At 36.3% G+C, this 20,346-nt stretch overlaps 1 protein-coding gene across 1 annotated transcript; it reads right to left on the bottom strand.

Moving 5' to 3' along the window:
* Positions 1-1,740: 1,740 nt before the first annotated feature.
* LOC752021 (serum paraoxonase/arylesterase 1-like) lies at positions 1,741-14,758 on the bottom strand. The gene is made up of 9 exons (XM_001175598.4): positions 14,496-14,758; positions 10,328-10,398; positions 9,387-9,442; positions 8,386-8,554; positions 7,781-7,904; positions 5,429-5,629; positions 4,863-4,947; positions 3,829-3,969; positions 1,741-2,721 (listed from the first exon to the last, which is right to left on the bottom strand). The coding sequence occupies exons 1-9, from the start codon at positions 14,558-14,560 to the stop codon at positions 2,557-2,559; spliced, it is 1,077 nt and encodes a 358-aa protein (XP_001175598.3). The 5' UTR covers positions 14,561-14,758; the 3' UTR covers positions 1,741-2,556.
* Positions 14,759-20,346: the final 5,588 nt, after the last annotated feature.

Below are 20,346 nucleotides of genomic sequence, written 5' to 3' on the forward strand. Positions count from 1 at the left end.
ATAAAAACGAATACCTTGAAGTAGTAGAGTAAAACTCTGCTTATTGTTCTGCAATCTTCCTTCTCACAAAGCCATTCTTTTATTGTCTAACTGCCGCGAGTATAAAGATCAATTTTGTTCACGCGACATCAATAGCTGAAAAAGCTCTTATGCACTTCCTTTTTATTTTTACAACACAAAAACAAGAAAATCCGCTTTGAAGAAGAAAATTTCATTTTATATGTAAATATTGCTTGAAGTGTAAGGTATTTAAAGAGTGGTCATTATACCGATTGATTTCACTTTTAATTAGCCTCATACAACGCCTTTCGAAAGGGTGCTATATGAAAGAATACGCGTCGTTGATTACATTTTAAATTTTACGAACTGAATTTTTGGAAGGTCCAGAATTGTGTAAATTAAACTAATGGAGGTATTCATATTTAGGAAAAAGTGAATATCTTAAAAAGGTTAGTAAAATATCAACAGAGAGGACGCTAAATCAACAGTGTACAGCGTCATAATTACGTAGCCTTATAATATAGCTTTAAAGTGCTATTTTTGCTTTGTCGGAAACCTTGCTGTAAATAAAATATGCTTAATCATCCGTTTATAGAGCTTTTGATTTACCGATAACGTGACAAGAAATAGAAATAGTTGACATGAATGTACAAATGCTTTGTTTGTCGATGGTACTATAAATTAGGTGAATTTTTAAATTATTTTGAATTGGCAACTGAAAGGCAAACCTAACCCTTATCCTGTAATGCTTTTGACTTTTTTTGAATTTATTATTAATTTATTTGTTTCTTTTCATGTTGTATTACGGATCAAATTTTGGACACTCGTGAAAAAACAGCAAAAATTGTCTCGAAACATCTTTGGTTTACTGCAATTTATTGTTTACCAGCTGATAATTAAAGCCTTCTTGTTTTAAGCTAGTGTATTATTCATGTAAACTTGTAAAGTGTGATTATGCCAGTTTGTATTAGCGCCTTTGCTTGATTTGTCCTGCCTCGCTTTTTTAGTCTATTTTTTTTAGTTTGCGATATTTGTGAAAAGTGATGTATAAATTTGAGTTGATTATGTAATAAAGTCGCAGAGATATATATACGTATAGCTACTAATCGTGAATGAAACTTTGTCTTATTCGTCTTTGCTTCTACAACATAATTTCGTCAGCTGAGAGTATATAAAGGAGAGCATTAGCATGTATACTTTACATACAGTTATTAGCCTTCTGGCTCTTGGCGAACGATTTCATGTTTGGTTGAGATAATGTGTGACTACATACAGTTGAAGCGAGGACTGGTAGAAGCGAAGGATGATTGCACAGTAGTCGTGCCTACAATATTTCAATTTAACGGTGGCGTAGCTACAGAGAGGGTGTGGTTTAGGTGCTCCCTTCCACTCTCCCACCCCTTTCTCTCTCTTTCCCTCTCTCTCTCTTTATATTTCCCTCTCTCTCTCTCTCTCTCTCTCTCTCTCTCTCTTTATCTCTCTCTCTCTCCTGTATTTTCCCTCCTCCCCTTCTCTCTTTCTCTTTATCTCTCTCCCATCTCTCTCTCTCCCGTGTTTCTCTTCCTCTCTCTCTATCTCCCACTCTCTATCTCTCTCTCTCTGCCATCTTCCTCCCCTCTCACCCCCTCTCTCTCTCTCTTTCTACCTTTTTCCTGTCCCCGTTTTCCCTTTTATCTAAATGTACCTTCTCGGCTACCCCTTCTGTGCACTCAAATCTTACGCGATGATATTGCAGAGTTGTATCGTGTAAAGTCACGAATAATTCTCTCATAAATCGTTTTATTAAAATAAACGATCCAATACAGCTTAAAACCCAGTATCAAACTGAACAATGAACAAACTTCTAAATCAAAAACAAATACATGTGACCTGTTTTTTTAATAGTTTTATAGTATAAACCACCAATGAAAATATTATCAGTAATTTCCTTATAAGTTCGTTGTATACATATTCCTCAACCATCATCGATATGAATAACAATAATAATAGATGATGGTATGTTGTAAATCACAAAATGCTCCACAAGATAAAAAGTGATATACGAAAGACAAGAAAGCCTACTGAAAACATAGAAAAGACGAATACGGCCACGTACATGTATGTATAATTGATCTTCAATATCCTTTAAGTTTCATAAAAAGCGTGTGTCGTATAACGTACTGATAGCAGCATTAACTGCATACAATTGAAGTTTACAGTTTTTTTCTTAAGATTTTAAAGATTTGATGATGATAAATGCGAGAGAGAAAAAAAGAATCTTATACTAGCTCCCGCGCTTTATAGCCAATTAGTACCACATTAAGCACTTTACTTGCCAATTCAAAGGTCGTGGTTCGATCCCCGATACGGCACTAATGTCCTTTGGCAAGACATTATTCTTCATTTGCCACACTCGACAAAATGAATATCTAATAATCATGATAATGTAGAAGATAAAATGTCTGTTTAAAATAGAAAAATGCATATTTGATCATTATTGAATAGCTACAGATCTCAAAAACAGCTTTAAGAATATGAAAGAAATATTCCTTGACTCGAAACGTAAAATGCGAATCGCTATATGGCATTAACTTGGCAACGCATCATTCGTTCATGTAATGACCCGATGAGCAGGATTCCTTTATGATGGACGGCACTGGTTGACACGGTGATATTCCGGCCATCTTCACTATACACCTCGGACAGCTCATAGTCTTTGGGTCCAACTCTCACTCGTAAGACCTGCATGGAAATTGTGGAATAAAGTATGAAAGATCTCTTATCATTATTATTTCTCGAAATTGGTTTGGCCACCTAGATTATCGGCACCCTTTTCAGGGGTGATGGGATAAATGAAAAAACTGCCAGGACTTTTTCAAGGAGCGGGGTAAAATTTGTCAATTTGTTCATAGTTATGCTCAACTATCAGATGTATGTCTGTGAGAAATCGAAATGAATGCCCGACAACGTTCCTGGACCTGGATAACTAGTCCAAAATTACCACATGTACGTCAATCTTTTTTCATTGACAGACCTTTTTAAGTAGAAGGTATTCCAAACTACATTATATCACATTTTGTTCACATTATCAGTTGAATCTAATCCAAAATCATATTAAAAGCCATTCCAAATAGTGGAGTTTTAGGATTGCTCTTTTGAGAGTAATTCTAAAGCTCCGCTATTTCATTAGTACAAGAATTACATATTCAGCGTAGATAACCATTCCACAGCGAAGTTGATTCTGAAACGACTCCTAAAAGAGTGTCTAGGCCCTGTTTCATAAAACTTGTTATCCATAACAACTGCCACAGATCTATGACAAATCTGCTCACAGCCAATCAAATGCAGGGATTTCAGTAGCTTATAACAATTATCCTAACTTGTTATTGATGGCAGGTTTCATGAATCAGGGCCCTGGTCTGTAAGGATACCGATACAGCCTATTGCTCTTCAGACGTCCTGTACTAGCTATCTACTACTTCTTCTACGACGATACTCAGCAGGATCCATAAATCAGGATGTAGTGCTGAGGAATAAACTACCTAGTTCTTGGTCTAGATGCTTGGTGGAAGCGCTCCCTTGAAGCCCTCCAGTGAAGTAGCGTCAAGGGTGATCTTTGAAAGTGCATTCCACGCAGTTACTGTCCGAGGGGAAAATGAGTTCTGCTAAGGTACTTAGAGACTCACAAAGTGAGGCTAGGCTAGGCTAAGGTTTTATGGATATTTGTTTAAGTTTCAAAATAGTTTCTGTGTCTGCTGGTTACATGCCAAACGCCTGATATTTGAATTAAAACAAAATTACAAGCACAGAAAAAATAGACCTTCAATGAAATACATAATAATGTCATACCTGTGATGGGACCAATCCTTTCTTTGTATCAATGTAAGTTAAAGCTTTGTGAGCAACCGGTAAGCATCCAAGCCATACATCGCCAGATTCATCGACATACACATTGTCAGCAACGGTCCCGAGGTCAATAACGTGAACCCCCTGCCATGATATGAACAAAACAATAGGTTATCAAGCATTTTCTTTAGAAAATACTGCAATAAATAGAAAACAGTGAATATGTCTTGAATTTTATTGATAGATCGTATAGGTATGAAATAAAAATAATTCAATAATTTGCAATCCTCTGTAAAAAGCTTTGTGCTAAATTGTGACGTGAGTTCTGGCAGAGACTACAAAGTATTATTATTATTCTTTTTGTTATAGCTTATTTGAAGTAATTTGACTTTTTACACACAGTGGCGTATCTAAGGAGGATAGGGGGCACGTGCCCCAGGCGGGGGAGGGAGGGGGAGGGAGGGGGGGGGGGCGCAAAAAGCGCAAAAGAGGGAAAGGAAAAGGGGAGAAAAGGAATAAAACTCATGATCCTTAAGTATTATGCGCCCCAAATAACAAGGGTAAATTTTATTAAATATAGAGTTTTGGAGGGTTTAAGATGCAGAACATTTCCAAAGCTCGGTCGCTTTGCTCTCTTGCATGTGTTCCACCAGGATCTTTTAATTGTTGCACCCCAAAACAAATCACAGCTTACAAAAAGCGTTTCTTATGGGTTAGAAATTTGAAATATTCTTTGATTTGCTCTTTATTGCGACTCAATAAACTACAGTAAAAATTTGGGAATATTCGAGGTTCAGCATTGACCAAAAACATTTATTTTACTTTTTCTGAATTCTTTGGCTACGTAGTAAACAGAAAATAGCTTATGTTAAAATTCGCAACCCCACCGCTTTGTTATGTAATATGTCTTGTTTAACCATGGTAGCCCCGTCAGTAATACTACTGTCTTCTTTTAGGCACTTGCAGTCATCTAGACTAAAAATCATTTTCACAAGACAAGTTTAAGGATCGAAAGTATTCAATAAAAACTTGTATACCTCGTTTGCTGTTAGTGTGTTGTCAGAAGGGTCCCTTTTGTAGATGCGCACTTGTCTGGTAAACGGTTGTGAAACATACAGGTACCTGGATAACAAATGAAATCATTCAGATTTAATAACATTCTATTGCATAAGAATATGATTATCAATGAGTGCCGTAATATCTGAAGCGTCGAATTACATTGTTACCTTGCAATCCGTCAATTCACAAACAATAAGCAAACACATAGATAGATAAATGAATAGATAAATAAATGAATAAATAAATGAATAAATAAATACAAAGTAAAAAAAAAGTGAAAAAACAAATAAGAAAAAGGAATGATTTAAAAAAATTACTGAACGAATAAATACAAAAAAAAAAAAAATGAATAGATAAATGCACCAAAAAAGAGATCAATCTATCAGAAGTATATTTTTTTTAAACACATTAATGAACAAACAAACAAGAAAACAATCAAATGAAAATGTGTAAATATATAAATGAGAAACTTAATAATAGTGAATAAATTAATAAATAAATGAATAAATAAATAAATGAATAAATGAATAATTATCAGCTTCACCTGCCGTCCCTGGAAAGATCGATACCATTGGGATTGTTCAGCGATTCCGTTGCTTTCTTGCAGCCAGTGACGTCACAATAAAGAACAGAACCCATTCGCATCACTAGGAAATTTTCAAGATCCCTCATACGTGGATGTAGAAAGTAAGCCTCGTTCGTAATGTAAAACTCTTCTGGGCCTGTCGCTATCAAATTGTTCACGCTAAAAAAAGAGGTGGAAATAAGTTATTATTCTATAATAAGGGTGTGTTATCATAGTAATAACAATAATAATATGAACAAGTCATTTATAATGCGCCGGTATCCATCAGGTTAGTGATTATAATGGCGCAATAGAAAATGAGAGTAGAAATAGTCACATAAACATGAACATGAGTATAAACATTATACATGAATTCATATGATACACTACACGTAATACTTAGCAGTATACGACAACTTAACAGTATACGGCAGTGAACACGTATGTCTTGGGTGCGAATTTAAATTCATTGCCAGATGGCAAATTACGAATAGATTGTGGCAGTTTTGTTCTAGTAATGGACCGCCATGTGAAAAAGCCCTATCCCCTAAGAATTTCGAGTTTGTGGTGCGACCAATAGAGATGAATTTGATGATCTGAGATGTCTAGAAAGATTGAATAGGTTGATTAAACCACGATCATACTGAGAGGCAGACCCATGTAAAGAATGACATACAAGCAGGAGTAACTAATAATATATATACGGTATTAATCAGGAAGCCAATGGAGATACTGTAAAATTAAGATTTCATTAAAAAGTAAAAATAAACGTTTGTGTGTACATCTCCTACTAAGTGAGGTACATGTTTGTGTACTATTGTCCAATAATAATTATTTAATGAACGTGTTTATACCGTTTGTTGGAAAATGGTGCCTCAACCCCCCCCCCCCCCCAACTATTACCGGTCAAAATGTATCCCACATGTATTCAATTCAAATGAGGTTTTATTCGAGACTTGTCAAAAATTCCAAAGACTAAAAATTCAAGTTTACTTCAAACATACAATCTACTTAAAAAAAGCATTCAAAAATATAAATATATATTTATATATATATATATATATATAAAGAAAACACAGCAAATGAGAAGAAATATATAAAAATGAATAAATGTTTACATCAACACATCAAAGCAGTAATACAAAACAAAAAACAAAAAGATTTAAAAAAAATTCTGCTAGCAAAAATGAATAAATGTTTACATCAAAACAAATAAAATGTATACAGATACGTGAATTCAATTAACTGTAACATAGGAAAAACTGCGATAAAATGTAATACAAATTCCATTCAGAAGGTATGATGAGTGTTAAAAAGTATTAAAAATTATTCCATTGAGGCAACCATAGCTCCTGTGTTGGAGGTGTTAATGAACTTTGAATCGACTTGAATTGAAATGACGAGGTTTATTGATAAAAATTCAAAGTCCCAGCCGAAAGCTGATACATCTTGTATTTACAAATAGAGTAATGCAAGACAAAACACCCTAATATCCCCTATTCGAATCTTTGAGCACAATGGATAAGGCAGGCTAGGACGATATGAAGGAAAGGCAACACTTTTCAAAACAAACGATTGTGCACGAAGCGTCATTTTCCTGACGTAGGAGTGCGTCAGCTACCCAAGCGGTCTCTGACAAGCCAGGGGGGGAGAAGATCGTACGCCCCCCCCCCCCTCTAAAAAAAAAAAACGGATGCATAATTAAAGTGACTCGGTAACATTGTTGAAGGTTGATGAAAAAATTGCTTAATTTTTGTATAAAATGTTACTTATTATATTCCTACTACTGTACTAACCCTCTGACATGCAAAAAGTCCTGACAAAATTCTCAAATTCTCCCAACCATTTTTCAATTTTCCCAACCGTTTTTCCATGAAAAAAAGACATAAAACAGGCTATTAAAAAATCTTTCAACACTTAAATGTCTGGAATGGCATGTAGGCTAGAGCCAATTTATTGCTTTGTGACGATTTATATTCACCTAAAATGTAATTAAACTGTAAAAATATAGTTTGGAGAATTAAGGAATCGATCAGATCAGTTTTTTCCCAATTTGTATCATTAATAATGGTCCGTTTTCACTCAAATTTTCAGTTATCTTTAATTTTACATCTAGCACTGAAGTCACTACCTTAACACCACTTTCTGTCACCTGAACATTGTTACCAAGTCCCTTTAAGGGTGCTAACTGTGCGAAACATTGCGTTTAATGACTGCGATATGATTGGCGCAGAGCATAACGCAAACGAAATTACACCGCTCGTGTGCAACTGTTAAAACGATTCAATGGACAGAATATAAACAGAATACAAATCGAATGTTGTCTCCTACCTCGTCATCAAAGGATCTCTCATCGATTTGATGAATGATAAGGACATCGAGCTTCGATGGAATTCAAACACATCCACGACATCGAATCTAACATGATGATTTATTACCAAGAGAAACGTCTTTTCTATAAATAGACAAAAAGAAGAAAGTAAAACAAGCACAGACAATTTGTTATAAATACATAATTATGGAGAAGAAGTAATTCTGCCTACATGTACCTTCCTCTTTACTCATTATTTTTCGAAAAAAAATTGACAGGGAAGAACTTTTAGATGCAAACATTGAATTTGCTTTTTAATCGTTGATGTCATATTTTCAATGTACTTGAATTGACACGTCTCCATGTATAGCATAGGAAGTTGATACTAGATAAATCTATGATTTGGTATGAAAAAGTCATTTGAAATAAACTTTTAACAGTAAACAAATATCATAATGATAATAGCGATAGTAATAATTACAATGCAGATATTCAACCAAAGGGCGCTCAAGGCCTCAACTCCATCTTATCATTGCTTATTCCGTTATATTCGAAAATCCTTTATTTCTTATTTAATGCTGTTATTTGAAGGAGGGTAAGAAAAAATCTCTAATAAATGTCTCACTTGTCTTTTTATCTTCGAAGGCGGTGATGCCGTGCGGATGAAGCTTCTCGACATCGTAGTCGCCAGTGATTTTTAGCTCGGTGGCTCCGTTGTTGTGATGATTGATGTCGTAAGCAAACAGATGTCCTCGAGGTGCTCCTTCTACACGGTCCTTGAAAGTCAGGTAGCCCTGAGAAGGGATAGAGATGGAAATGGTTGGGATCTGAAATAGTTAAGGGCAGGGTATTTTACCGACCATCGCAACCACTGCTGTAATTTTATTTTCAGTTGCGCCATCTTTCGTTAAAGGCGTACATAGAGCGATTTCCGGGTCCTGTACTCAAGCATCATCACTCGCTTGTTATCAGTTAGTGATAACAAAATAAACATTATAAACGATGCTTTTGCTAAGATGTAGGCTATAATTGTCTTGACCGGCTCAATGAGCGCGGGAAATAACGCAATCGAAATTACGCCTCGTGTGCAGTGAGCATATCTGAATCATGGGAGAAGCGTAGGCCCGGTTATAATTTATCAAGCGGCATCGGTTTCTTTCGGGGATCACAGTCCCTCAACCTAACTGGATAAAATGAGAGGATGAGGGCGTCGAGTGGATGGGGGGATCTAGAAGAGAGTCTCATATCATCTTATTTTCACCATGCTATCCTCTCTCCCTTTACTTCGTTTCTCTGTTCTACCCCCCCCCCCCTCTCTCTCTCTCTCACCTTCTCTCTCTCTCTCTCTCTCTCTCTCTCTCTCCCCCTCTCTCTCTCTCTCTCTCTCTCCTTCCCTCCCCTTATCTCTCTCTCTCTTTCTCGACGTGTACACATTGGTATGGCAAACTGATCATGGATGGGAATTTCATTTTTTTTCCTGCCTAATAATTATATTCATTTAAAACTTGAAATCATACAAGTGAAAGCGACTTGAATCGTTCAAATAAATGTTTTTGATGATCATTTCCAAGAAATAATGGCATGTGTCTCTTATGTAATATTATGATTAAAAATCAAATTATTTACCTCTGATATGATCACGATGCCATCTGAGAGTAGTTCTAGATCCTCCGAGCCATGTTCTACAACAAACGATTAGTCGTAATTCATATGAAATAAAACAGGTTTGATTTACTCTTAAACAAAAATTAATTTGCAATTCATTTACTTTGTCAACCTATTTCCGTTGATATTGTTTATTGGATTAACCTAGATAAGAGTTTATATTAAAATTTTGTTATCCCTCCACTTTATTTGATTGTATCATTTTATTTCATGTTTTGTGGAAATAAATTCTATTCAAATATTTTGTACTTTTCACATTTCGCTTGTACAGCTCATAAAGAAACTGCAATGTTTGTATGCGCTTTATTAATATTGTATTATAAGTTTCTAGTTTCTACCATTATTGTCGACAGAAAGCCTAGTAGGAGAAGAACATTTGATTTTTTTTTTAAATAGGATAGTACAATAACTACAACATGACAGATCCTCCGAGCCATGTTCTACAACAAACGATTAATCGTAATTCATATGAAATAAAACAGGTTTAAATTTCCCGCCCAATTGATCTCATTGGCAACAGATCTAAAGAAATTACTCTTAAACAAAAATTAATTTGCAATTCATTTACTTTGTCCACCTATTTTCGTTGAAATTGTTCAAGGGATTAACCTAGATAAGTGTATATATTAAAGTTTGTTATCCCTCCACTTTATTTGATTGTTTCATTTTATTTCATGTTTTGTGGAAATAAATTCTATTAAAATATTTTGTACTTTTCACATTTCGCTAATGCAGCTCATAAAGAAACTTCATTGTTTGTATGCGCTCTATTGATATTGTATTATCAGTTTCTACTTTCTACTATTATTAGAATCGACAGATAGCGTAGTAGGAGAAGAACATTTAGATTTTTTTAAAGATAGGATAGTACAACAACAACAAAAATGACAAAGAAGACTTACCTATTCCACGAACAAACTGACAATTACCAGGTTTGTGATTGTAAACGGTCTTCTCTAAACCGAGAACCTTTCTGCAGAAAAAAAGGTTAATAATAGATTTAAAATAAAATAGTAAACGGCGAATAGTAACAAAATTCAACAGCATACCAAAAATAGGATACATGGTATCATACAGTATCAATAAGTTTCGAAAATATTTTCAAAATATATTTTCTTTTAAATTTTACTCATGTTTGAATCTTTTATTAGTGGAGCAAAGCTGAAAATTGCAATTTTTTAAAGCTACCAGCACGGAAATAATACCTTTAAAAATGTCATGTTTGCTGTAAGCAAATCAAACAATACGCATATTATTATCAACAGAAAGAGAAAGAAACAAAAGTAAGAATCATGATTCTAAAGTGAAACCCTTTCCCAGCAAAACGCAGCTAAAACCAGGGGCGGCAAAGCGACTTCCAAAGTTGGGGGTGGGGGGCACCTACAAAAGGGGCACTTTCTGGGGGAAATGACACCTATATACAAAGGGAAATGTCAAAGCGAAATTATACACATTTTTAGACATTGGTACATGACTTGTATATACCCCTACATTGTGATTACATTATCTGGGATGCTTTCAATATTTGTTTCTTTTTATACATCTTACAAGATATTGCTTAAGCATCATACTTTGCGGTTGGGTGTGATGGTCAGAATATTTATTTGCGACGAGGAAAAAATTAAAGATTTGTGAGGTCGCAGTGCGAAAAAATACATCTTATAAAGAGGAAAAAACAATCCTGATGGGGTTATATAGCATATTCTCATAACGGAAAACTGAAAAGACTTTTGATAAGTAACACAATTATATCATCTATAAATGCGAGTGAGCGTAGCGAGCGATCTTTGGGGGAACTTGCTCTAAGTTGCTTTCAATAAGGGACACGTTTAATGATGAGAGGTGAAGGGGGCAATTATCTAAATTGAAAAGGAGTAACCCTGTACATGAAAATGGTTATTTACCAGAGATGAAAAGGTGCACTTATGAGAATGAAAAGGGACACTTTTCATAGGTGAAAAGATGCATTTGTGAGAAGAGGAGGGAGGTCTTTTTTTTTAATGGGGGCACTTATCATAACTAAAAGGCGCACATGTGGATATAAAATAATAAAAAACATAAAGAGGTAGTTATTTAAGGGGAAGGGCACTTCTCGTAGTGAAAAGGGGCACTTGCTAGAGATTAAAAAGGACACTTATGAGAATGGAAAATGGACACTTATTGCAAAGGAAAATGAAAACTTGTCGAAATAAAAGGGACACAATTAAGAGGTGAAAAGGGTAAGGTTCACTTTTCCTATGAAAAAGGGGCACTTTGGAGGTACTTGAAAAATGGGGTGCCCCCCTCCCCCTCCCCACCCCCTACAGGGGCGCCACCTCTGGCTTGAACCTAGAATGGAGAAAGAGGGAGAAAGCTAGAGAGAGGGGACGGAAAAGAGAGCGAGAAAGAAAGAAAGTTAAACAAATAAGAGATACAAGAACCTTTAAGAAGACTATTCTGCCCGATGACTCTGCACATTATTTTATGTTGTCAATCACGAATCCCGCTCGACTTCAGTAAGTCTAGCGATATACCCCCCCCCCCCCCCACCCGCATTACTGCATGAATGGACCCACGTTCGCTACGAAAGATTGACAGAGAGATCTTAGTACACAGGCAGGTGTGTCTTTGTGTTTAACAATACGCCATTATTGATCCGATCAACTTATATAGAGCGTCTAGACAGTGCTCATTATTGTATAACGGTATAGGCGGAGTATACAACGAACGGTTTTCCCAAACATTGAAAAGTAGTATTCATTAATACCCCGATTATTTTGGAACGCTTTACGATTTTGCGTGTCATCCTTGCGCATGGGCCATAAATATGGTCGTTTGTTTCCATGTGCATGATATTGATAAAATCATAATTCGCCGACACCAATTTGGGTTTAACTATACCAATTAATGTGTGTACAGGACTGAGGACTTTCAAGCAAAGAAACTGTGACCCGACAGAAAATTAATTCAGTTTGCCTCCAAACCTCGAAGATGAGGTAACTTTATGATAATGAGATTTCTTTAACAATTGATACAAGTGCGTAGTATATTTTAATGAGGCCTGTCTATCATAAAAAGTAAAGTCCACTCTGGGCGACTGCCCAGGGGTCTCATTCATGTAAAAATACTGTAAGCTTGATCGAGTGACAACAGGTTTTCCAAACAACCCCTAAACGAGGATTTCGTCTGAAGCCAAAATACACCTGAAATGAGGATTTCGGGTGGTTCTTTCCCGAATTCACACCCTAAACGGGTATTTCACAAAAGTGTACTCCTAAACAAGTATTGTAAAATTGTTACCCCTTGACCATTTTGAGGTGCGATAGGGATCACCTAATGGTGCACATGTGCTCCCTCTAGGGGGCAAGTTTGCACCCCAAAGTAGGATGCAGAATTGCACCCTATGGGTTGGTGTTTTTGTAGCAAATGTCTACATGCACCCCTAAGGGTGCACGTATGCCCCCTTTAGGATGCTGCCTTCTGATCATAAATCTGATCAATGATGTTCAGCCCAAATCGGAGAAAATCATACAAAGTGTGTATTAAAAGTTATTAATTTATGATCTCGGGGAATGTTCCCATTAGAAATCAAATACTGATGTAAAATTAATGGCATATACATTGCCTAAATTTGTGTTAAAAGTCCATAGGGCCTGGTAGGGTGCGAGTAGTACATGAGAAGAAAGCCTCTGGGAGGAAGTCTCGGAAATTGAGTTGACCTGGAAGATGACACATCTTTACCGCTGTACAAAACGTCATTAATATCACCATTGAGATGCAGCCAGAGTGGCAGAAAAGGAACCATATTGACCATATTGTTGTCGTAAACAAGCATGTCACATGCTGGTACGAGAAGCATAGAGGAAGTATTAAACCGAAAGTTATAGACAACCGGCTTCCCGATCAGCTTTCAATTTTGATTAAATGCCAATCATGTTGATTTCAATTTGCCTCTGTATAAACACTCGCGCTTTGTTAAACGCCGGGTTTATAAACACAATCACACATCAGATGTATAATATCCCAATCTGGTTACATATTGACATTATACTCGTAAGCTAATCAGTCTTATCGAGACTTTGGTATAAAGTAAATACTCATGTCGCATAGTAGAGTCAGTCCACAATTAATTCAGTAGTTTTTAAATACACCTAGCTTCATGAAGCAACGTATTATGAAATGTGTTGTATAGCCTATTTAAAACATACGAGGAAATGGGACTTCCACTCCAACTCCATGTCATAACTTGAACCCAAATATTGTCCTAAAGGGGAATCATAACGTTCAGATATGTAGCGATATCGTGGTTGAGTTGATTAAAAACTGGAAATGCGAAGGTCGTGGGTTCGATTCGGCGCACTATACCCAAAGTAAGGTATTTTATCCACATTGCTTCTCTCAACCCATTTGTTATAAATGGATACCCGCAGGATGCGAATGGATTAGAACGTGTGCGTTTGTTATTGGAGCCGGGTCGGAATTTTCCCCAGGGAGAGGAGCATGGGCACTAATTGACCAGGGTATAATTTTTTTAATGTAAAGCGCTTAGAACGTATATGAAGCGCCATACAAATGTGACTTATAATTATTATTACAATACACAACGACTTATCATAAATCAAATCGAATAATCATCTCTCAAAAAATGCTCAACAAGTATAATATAGCCTACTGAAGCTGAAGGAGCGTTGCATTGTACGGGCGCTTCCAAATCTTTGCGCTCCTATAGTTTATATACCGGTTTACTAACATATTCAAAGTTATATGGATGTTTTCTTTCCTATGGGGACCTAGTGACGAGCTATTCCATTTAACCTGTTATTAATGAATGAAATACAATACTTGGATTCCAGTCATCAAACAGTGTTTGTTGCTATGTCGGACAAGCGCCTCGAAAGCTTTCAGGTTGCCGAGAACAACCTTTGTCAAAAAGTATGCATACACTTCGAATATGTTAGTAAACCGGTTTATTGGACCAAGGCGCTCGTATGGATGGACAAACATGCTCAAACATTCACAGTACTGGCATATATATATCTACACCCCGATCGAATCACAATGAAATATTGATCCTTGTTTTATAAAACTCACAGGAAAGTAAACACATGGCGTACAACAGCCGCAACAAGCACCACAAGAATCAGTCGTTTCCACATGTTGACGCTTTCTCGAAGTCAAGCTCAAAGTCCGAGTATGCCACTCGATCAGGGAGAGTGCGACCGTGATGGGTATACGTTTAGCAACTTGATCCGCACACGTACTCAATCGAAGGAGTTACGTGTGCAGCGCAGATTTTACGTTGGAACGCTGTACACAGGTCATGATCTGACATGACCCGAGTACAATCCCTTGTGGAAACGACCCTGGCTAAATATATGGCATTCACTCACGTTTGCTTTTGTGCCTATTGTTACCTAGTGTTTTTATTTGTTAGGATTACCAGGGAGTTGGGTTCTGACTGTGAGCTTGCAAAGCCCTCGTCTCATCAACAATACACATTGATATTAATCGGCAAGGGAAAACCTGGAACTTCTGATTTGAGAATCCCTCGCTGACTGATACGAGAAAGTATAGTAGTATTGATGTATAAGGCTTTGACAAACCAAGGCCCATTTTTATGTAAGTGAGAAGTTTCACAGCGATACGTTTCTACGACACCCGTCAAAGTAATCTTTGCGTTGAAATTAGGGGAAAACATAATTATATTGATGTACAGAGGTGGAAACGTATGGAACTCGCTTTTGAGGATATTCAGAGTTCTGCTCACATCGGTACATTCAAACCTAAACTGGTAAAAAAAAAGGCAGAAATGCTTAATACCTAATCAACACAATCGTAACTTGCGCAGTTCCCGAGATACTTTGTTGCTTCGGATCCCATCTATCAAAACAAAAATAACGCTAGGTGATCGAGCATTTGCTTATGCAGCCCCAAAACTCTGGAATAACTTGCCATTTGAAGTCAGGAAATCACCATCTGTAAATGTCTTTAAATCGAAACTGAAAACACATATTTTTAATTAACTGTAAATCTAAGCATATCAGGAGCTCTTATAGCGCAGTAGAATATATACTGAATGTTGGATAGTTTCTGCGCTCTATAAATGTATTATTATTATTATTATTATTATTATTATTAATATTTACTTATCGAACCATGTAGTTTTTAAAATAGAACAATCATTAACATTTTTAAAAATGTTAAGTGTATCACCAATAAAACTGAAGTAACGGAATTTGGGATATGTTGTGAAATGTATTTTGAATATCTCCAGAGGAATACTTGACCACCTTATAATGTACATGTATAGTAAATGTAAATCTTGTTGGCAAGGAATGGAGGTATACCTCTGCAGCCAGTGAAATATTGAATACCATTAAAATGCCTTAAATTGTTAATAAATGTAAAACTTGACTGCGTGAGACATCAACGCGTTAAAGTTGTCTAAAAACAGGGGCTCGTTTCATATCACTCTCCTCTCCAGCCCCTACAACTTTGAAGAAAAAAAAACCTCGATTCTCTTTTTAATACGGTCTACTAAAAAGTTCCCGTTTTCCACTTCTTAAAAGATTATCCACTTTACAGTGATTAATAAATGATTGTAATATACTATGAACAAGGTAAATCATTGTTATCTTACCGAGCTAGAGTCTCCAAAGCCTTAACAAAATACTCATAGAATTTATTCATTTGAACCACCTCTACCGAAGGCATTGTAACTAAAAGAAGATGACCAGAATTGGAATTTTAGAACAGGAAATGCACGGATAGGTAGAGAGAGATATATGGATGAGACGGAGGGTGGCAGATGGAGAGTGATATGGTATCCTTTATAACGAGATGTGAAACAGAGAATAGGGTAGAAGAGGAAGCTGTGAGAGAGAAGAGGAGAGGGAGGGAATATTATAAGAGCATAATAATTTAGTGTGAGAGAGGGAGAGGGGGATGGAGGCGGAGTAACAAAGAGGAAGAGTATCATATAGGAAGATGACGGAGGAAGAAGAGAAACAGAGAGGATGGGGACAGGAAGACGGAGAAGAGAGAGAGAGAGAGAGAGAGAGAGAGAGAGATAGGTCATAGAGACAGACCCGACGTTCTGGTTTGTTTAATTTTAATAGTTTATTTGTGTCCCCTTATGAGAGTCTCACAGTCTCACTAATCGACTATAAAATCGAATTTCTATAGAATATTTATTTCAATGGAGCGCAAAGGCCTGCGCAGTTAGAAAACGGACGTCAATACAAATTCTCCTTTGACATAGGAATGAAACAAAAAAGAATACTTGAACTGATTTTATTTCAATGGATTCCAGGTATATCAATTTCTAGTAAAAACGTTTTCTAGCGCACAAACACGAGTCGATATCACCGAAAGGGCGAGTAAGTTTAACAGGAAATCTATAGAAAACAGAATATATCAAACTTGAAAATATTTTTAAAAACGAGAAAAGCATGAAATAGCGTCTCCGACTTCTCTGTTCAGCGGAAACGTGAAAGCAAAGCAAAGAATATTGAGAAATCATAATTATAAGAGCAGCACGTATCTCGTTTTAAAGAAAATAAAAATGTTCACTCCACCAGAGACTAGTTTGTTAACATAGTCGTTGTCTATATAAAAGTCACTTAGCGGGAAAAAATGATCCAATATAACCCTTTTTCTGCTGATGGAACTATTCCTGCTATTTCTTTCCACATTTTCTTACCAAGAATTTCATTAATCGACATCGCAACCATCATCGTCGTCATTATTGTCAGCATCATCAACATCGTCACAAGTAAGTCTATATTTTCATCATGGAAAGCTTTTACTGGTTCGCCATTTCCCTTGGCTTTCAAGGTCTAGCTATCATCCTTAATGGCATCACCATGATCGCTATCGTTGCCAGCAAAAAGCTGAGGAAGAAACAGAATATCTTAACTTTGAACATCGCCTTGGCCGACTGCTTCGCAAATTTTCTCGCTTTTTTCACCACCCTGCAATCGTATCTCGAAGGAAAATTTGTAAGTAGAGGTTATTTTATTTCTCAAAACAAAAACAACAAAAAACATTTGAATGAATATATTAAGTTTTTGAGTGCACTAATCGATTCTTTAAAGTGTCAGAAATTATATGTGATTTAGACCAAAAAATTACTTTCCGTAGTTTAGATTGTATCCATAGACGAAAAATTATCTCTTAAAGGAAAGCCAAATTCATATATATATATATATATATTATTTGTGTGGACGGCACAAGACAGATATCCAAAATAAATTCGGATACAAAAATATATATTTATTTATTTTAAATATTTATACAGAATGACAATATCAGCCAAGGCTGTTTTTCACATTGGTCCTGTACGGTATATACAACGGTATATAACATACAAACAAATGAAATGAAGCAAAACAAAATATATTACAGGAATATTAAATAATATGAAATGATGTGAAATAACCAGCGACAAGAGACATGGATAAAATATTATTGATAGATTTACCCTGAATCACAAAAATGAGACTATCCAACGATTTAAAACACAGTAAGAAAATGCTCACGAAATGTTATTAACTCTTTCTCCAATAGTATTATAGTATCAGAATCTCACCCAGCACACATTATAGGAAACGAAACACAACACGCACATAGATCATCAATACACCTGAACTACCAGTCAACGAAGCAATATAAGCACTCACCAACAACTCCCACACCAACATGATAAATAACAACACTCATAGTTTTAAATACAGTTCCGATGATGTATAATGCTCAGGACATTTAGATTTTATTTAAATAGGTTTAAAAAAAGATATAAATGTGTATATGGTGTCACTGGTTATTTAGTACACTTTTTAATGAAAATACAGTTGTTTATAAAGGTGTTTGAATGAATAAATACTCATCAAATTCTGAAAAGTACTAGGTAATGAGTTCCAGATAACACCTCTTGCATACATAAAAATGCTCTTAGGGCATTCTAAATTAGATTTCGGTAATATTACACTTATTGTGTTAGCTGCTATATTATTTATATTATGCATATCGCAAACCGTTGATATTGCATTACATAGATGTGTTGGTGCAATACCATATACGGATTTATACATTAAAACAGCAAAGCAATAATTTCTTCTTTCTTCAAATGATTGCCGTGTCAGTGATTTTATTATGTCTTCACCTCTATTAAACATTTTCATAGTCACAATTCTTTATATAATTTTCTATAAGCATATTATAAATTTACTCGAATTTTAAAGGATAAGATAAATTCTCTTAAAACCAGAGCTTGTATTTTGGGGCATTACTTAAAACGGATACCGCTTTTTTTTTTTTTTTTTTATATGAAAGGCAATCACTACACCTGAATGATCCTTGACGGCACACAGCTTGGGGGCAAAACGAGCGTACCCCCAATTCAACTACCTCGAAAGTGCCCCTTTTCATTCATTTAGTTCATAGGCACAATTCGACCAAATGGAGCTTACGTCTCTTGACCGAACATCAATTTTACCGTTTCTCAGCTTTGCGTGCTAGTACGTTAACAAGGAGATGTTTCATCAAATTTTAAGTTAACTGCATGGATTTTATTTAAATCACCTATAACAAGGTGACGGTTGTCTGAATAATGGTAATTTTCACCATTGGGGGAGGAGGGGCTGCAGCGCCTTTAGTGCTCGTCTCGTACGCCTATGAATACGTACCCCTGTTAATAAGTTCTGATAATATTCTTAATGATCTGTTTTACTATATAATATCTCGTCTTATTTTTATTCCGGTTTTCTCTTACAAAAATTGCTCTTGAATGTCCTATAAAGAGAGCCGTCTTCGTAAGAGCTAGGGTACCATGACTCTTGGGAATACGCACGAAGTGTTGGAAACCACTAACATTCCAAATTATTACCATATTTTCGGTTTGTTTTATTCTTTTACTCCGACTTGGTCGCTTCGCAATAGAAAATTTTAAGCACTATTTCAAACCCACACACACATTGAAAAAAGGGAATTTTCCCTCAAGAGTGCATGGGAGTAGAGGGATTATAATGATTCTCGCGCTTTTGAAAGCCACTTTCCTCATCGAATGAAGATGAAACGTGGGACCCCAAGGAAAAATATCCTCAAACATATATTATTTGTGTATAGTCTTTACTGCGACACGAATATTTCAAACAATTTTCATTCATTGCAGGTGGTTGCACTCTTTCTTTTGACTCGCGGCTCTGATATCTGCGGAATAACCAGTACTTTAGCTGTGGCCTTTCATCGCTTCATCATCCTTCGTTTTGATCCATTCAACAAGCGTAACCTCGTCACGGGACCTCGCTTAATCGCCACCTGTATCATTCTTTGGATCCTGGCTGTGGGCCCCCTGTTCGCCCTTCAACTGTCTCCTACCGCAACATCATTTTTTGCCCGTCTCATCGCCCCGGTTTTAAAGCTTGTAGCTCACTCCATCTGCGCTGCTTGCTACGCGGTTATTTATTTGACATTATCGGGCGCAGCGCGTAAGGCTGGGCTATCAGGTAATGCATTAGTGCAGCGTATAAAACAAAATAAAAAGGTGCTGCTAACCTTTGCGCTGGTAGTAGGTACCAATTTTTTCTGCTGGACCCCGCATTGTGTGTCTTTAATAATTAGCTACGCGCGCTTCGATTGGGTCGTCGTCTTTGTCGACGGTGGTCTTGACTTGGCATTTTGGTATAAAATTCTTGACATCTTGTCCAGATGCCTAACAGGGCTAAACGGAATCATAAATCCCATCATTTACTGGACTCGTATTAAAGATTTTCGCCTCGTGCTAAATGATATTTGTTTATGTGCTAGGGGTAGTACCGATGAAAGTGTATCAGGCAACCATGACACGAAGAATATGAACAATGATAAGATATCTACCATTACCACGGCATCTGTAGATGATGATATGTCAGGCAATCCGAGTATCTGCACTAAATCTATGTAG

Source organism: Strongylocentrotus purpuratus, unplaced genomic scaffold (assembly GCF_000002235.5).
Source record: "Strongylocentrotus purpuratus isolate Spur 01 unplaced genomic scaffold, Spur_5.0 spur5_scaffold_9, whole genome shotgun sequence".
Taxonomy (NCBI): Eukaryota; Metazoa; Echinodermata; class Echinoidea; order Camarodonta; family Strongylocentrotidae; genus Strongylocentrotus; species Strongylocentrotus purpuratus.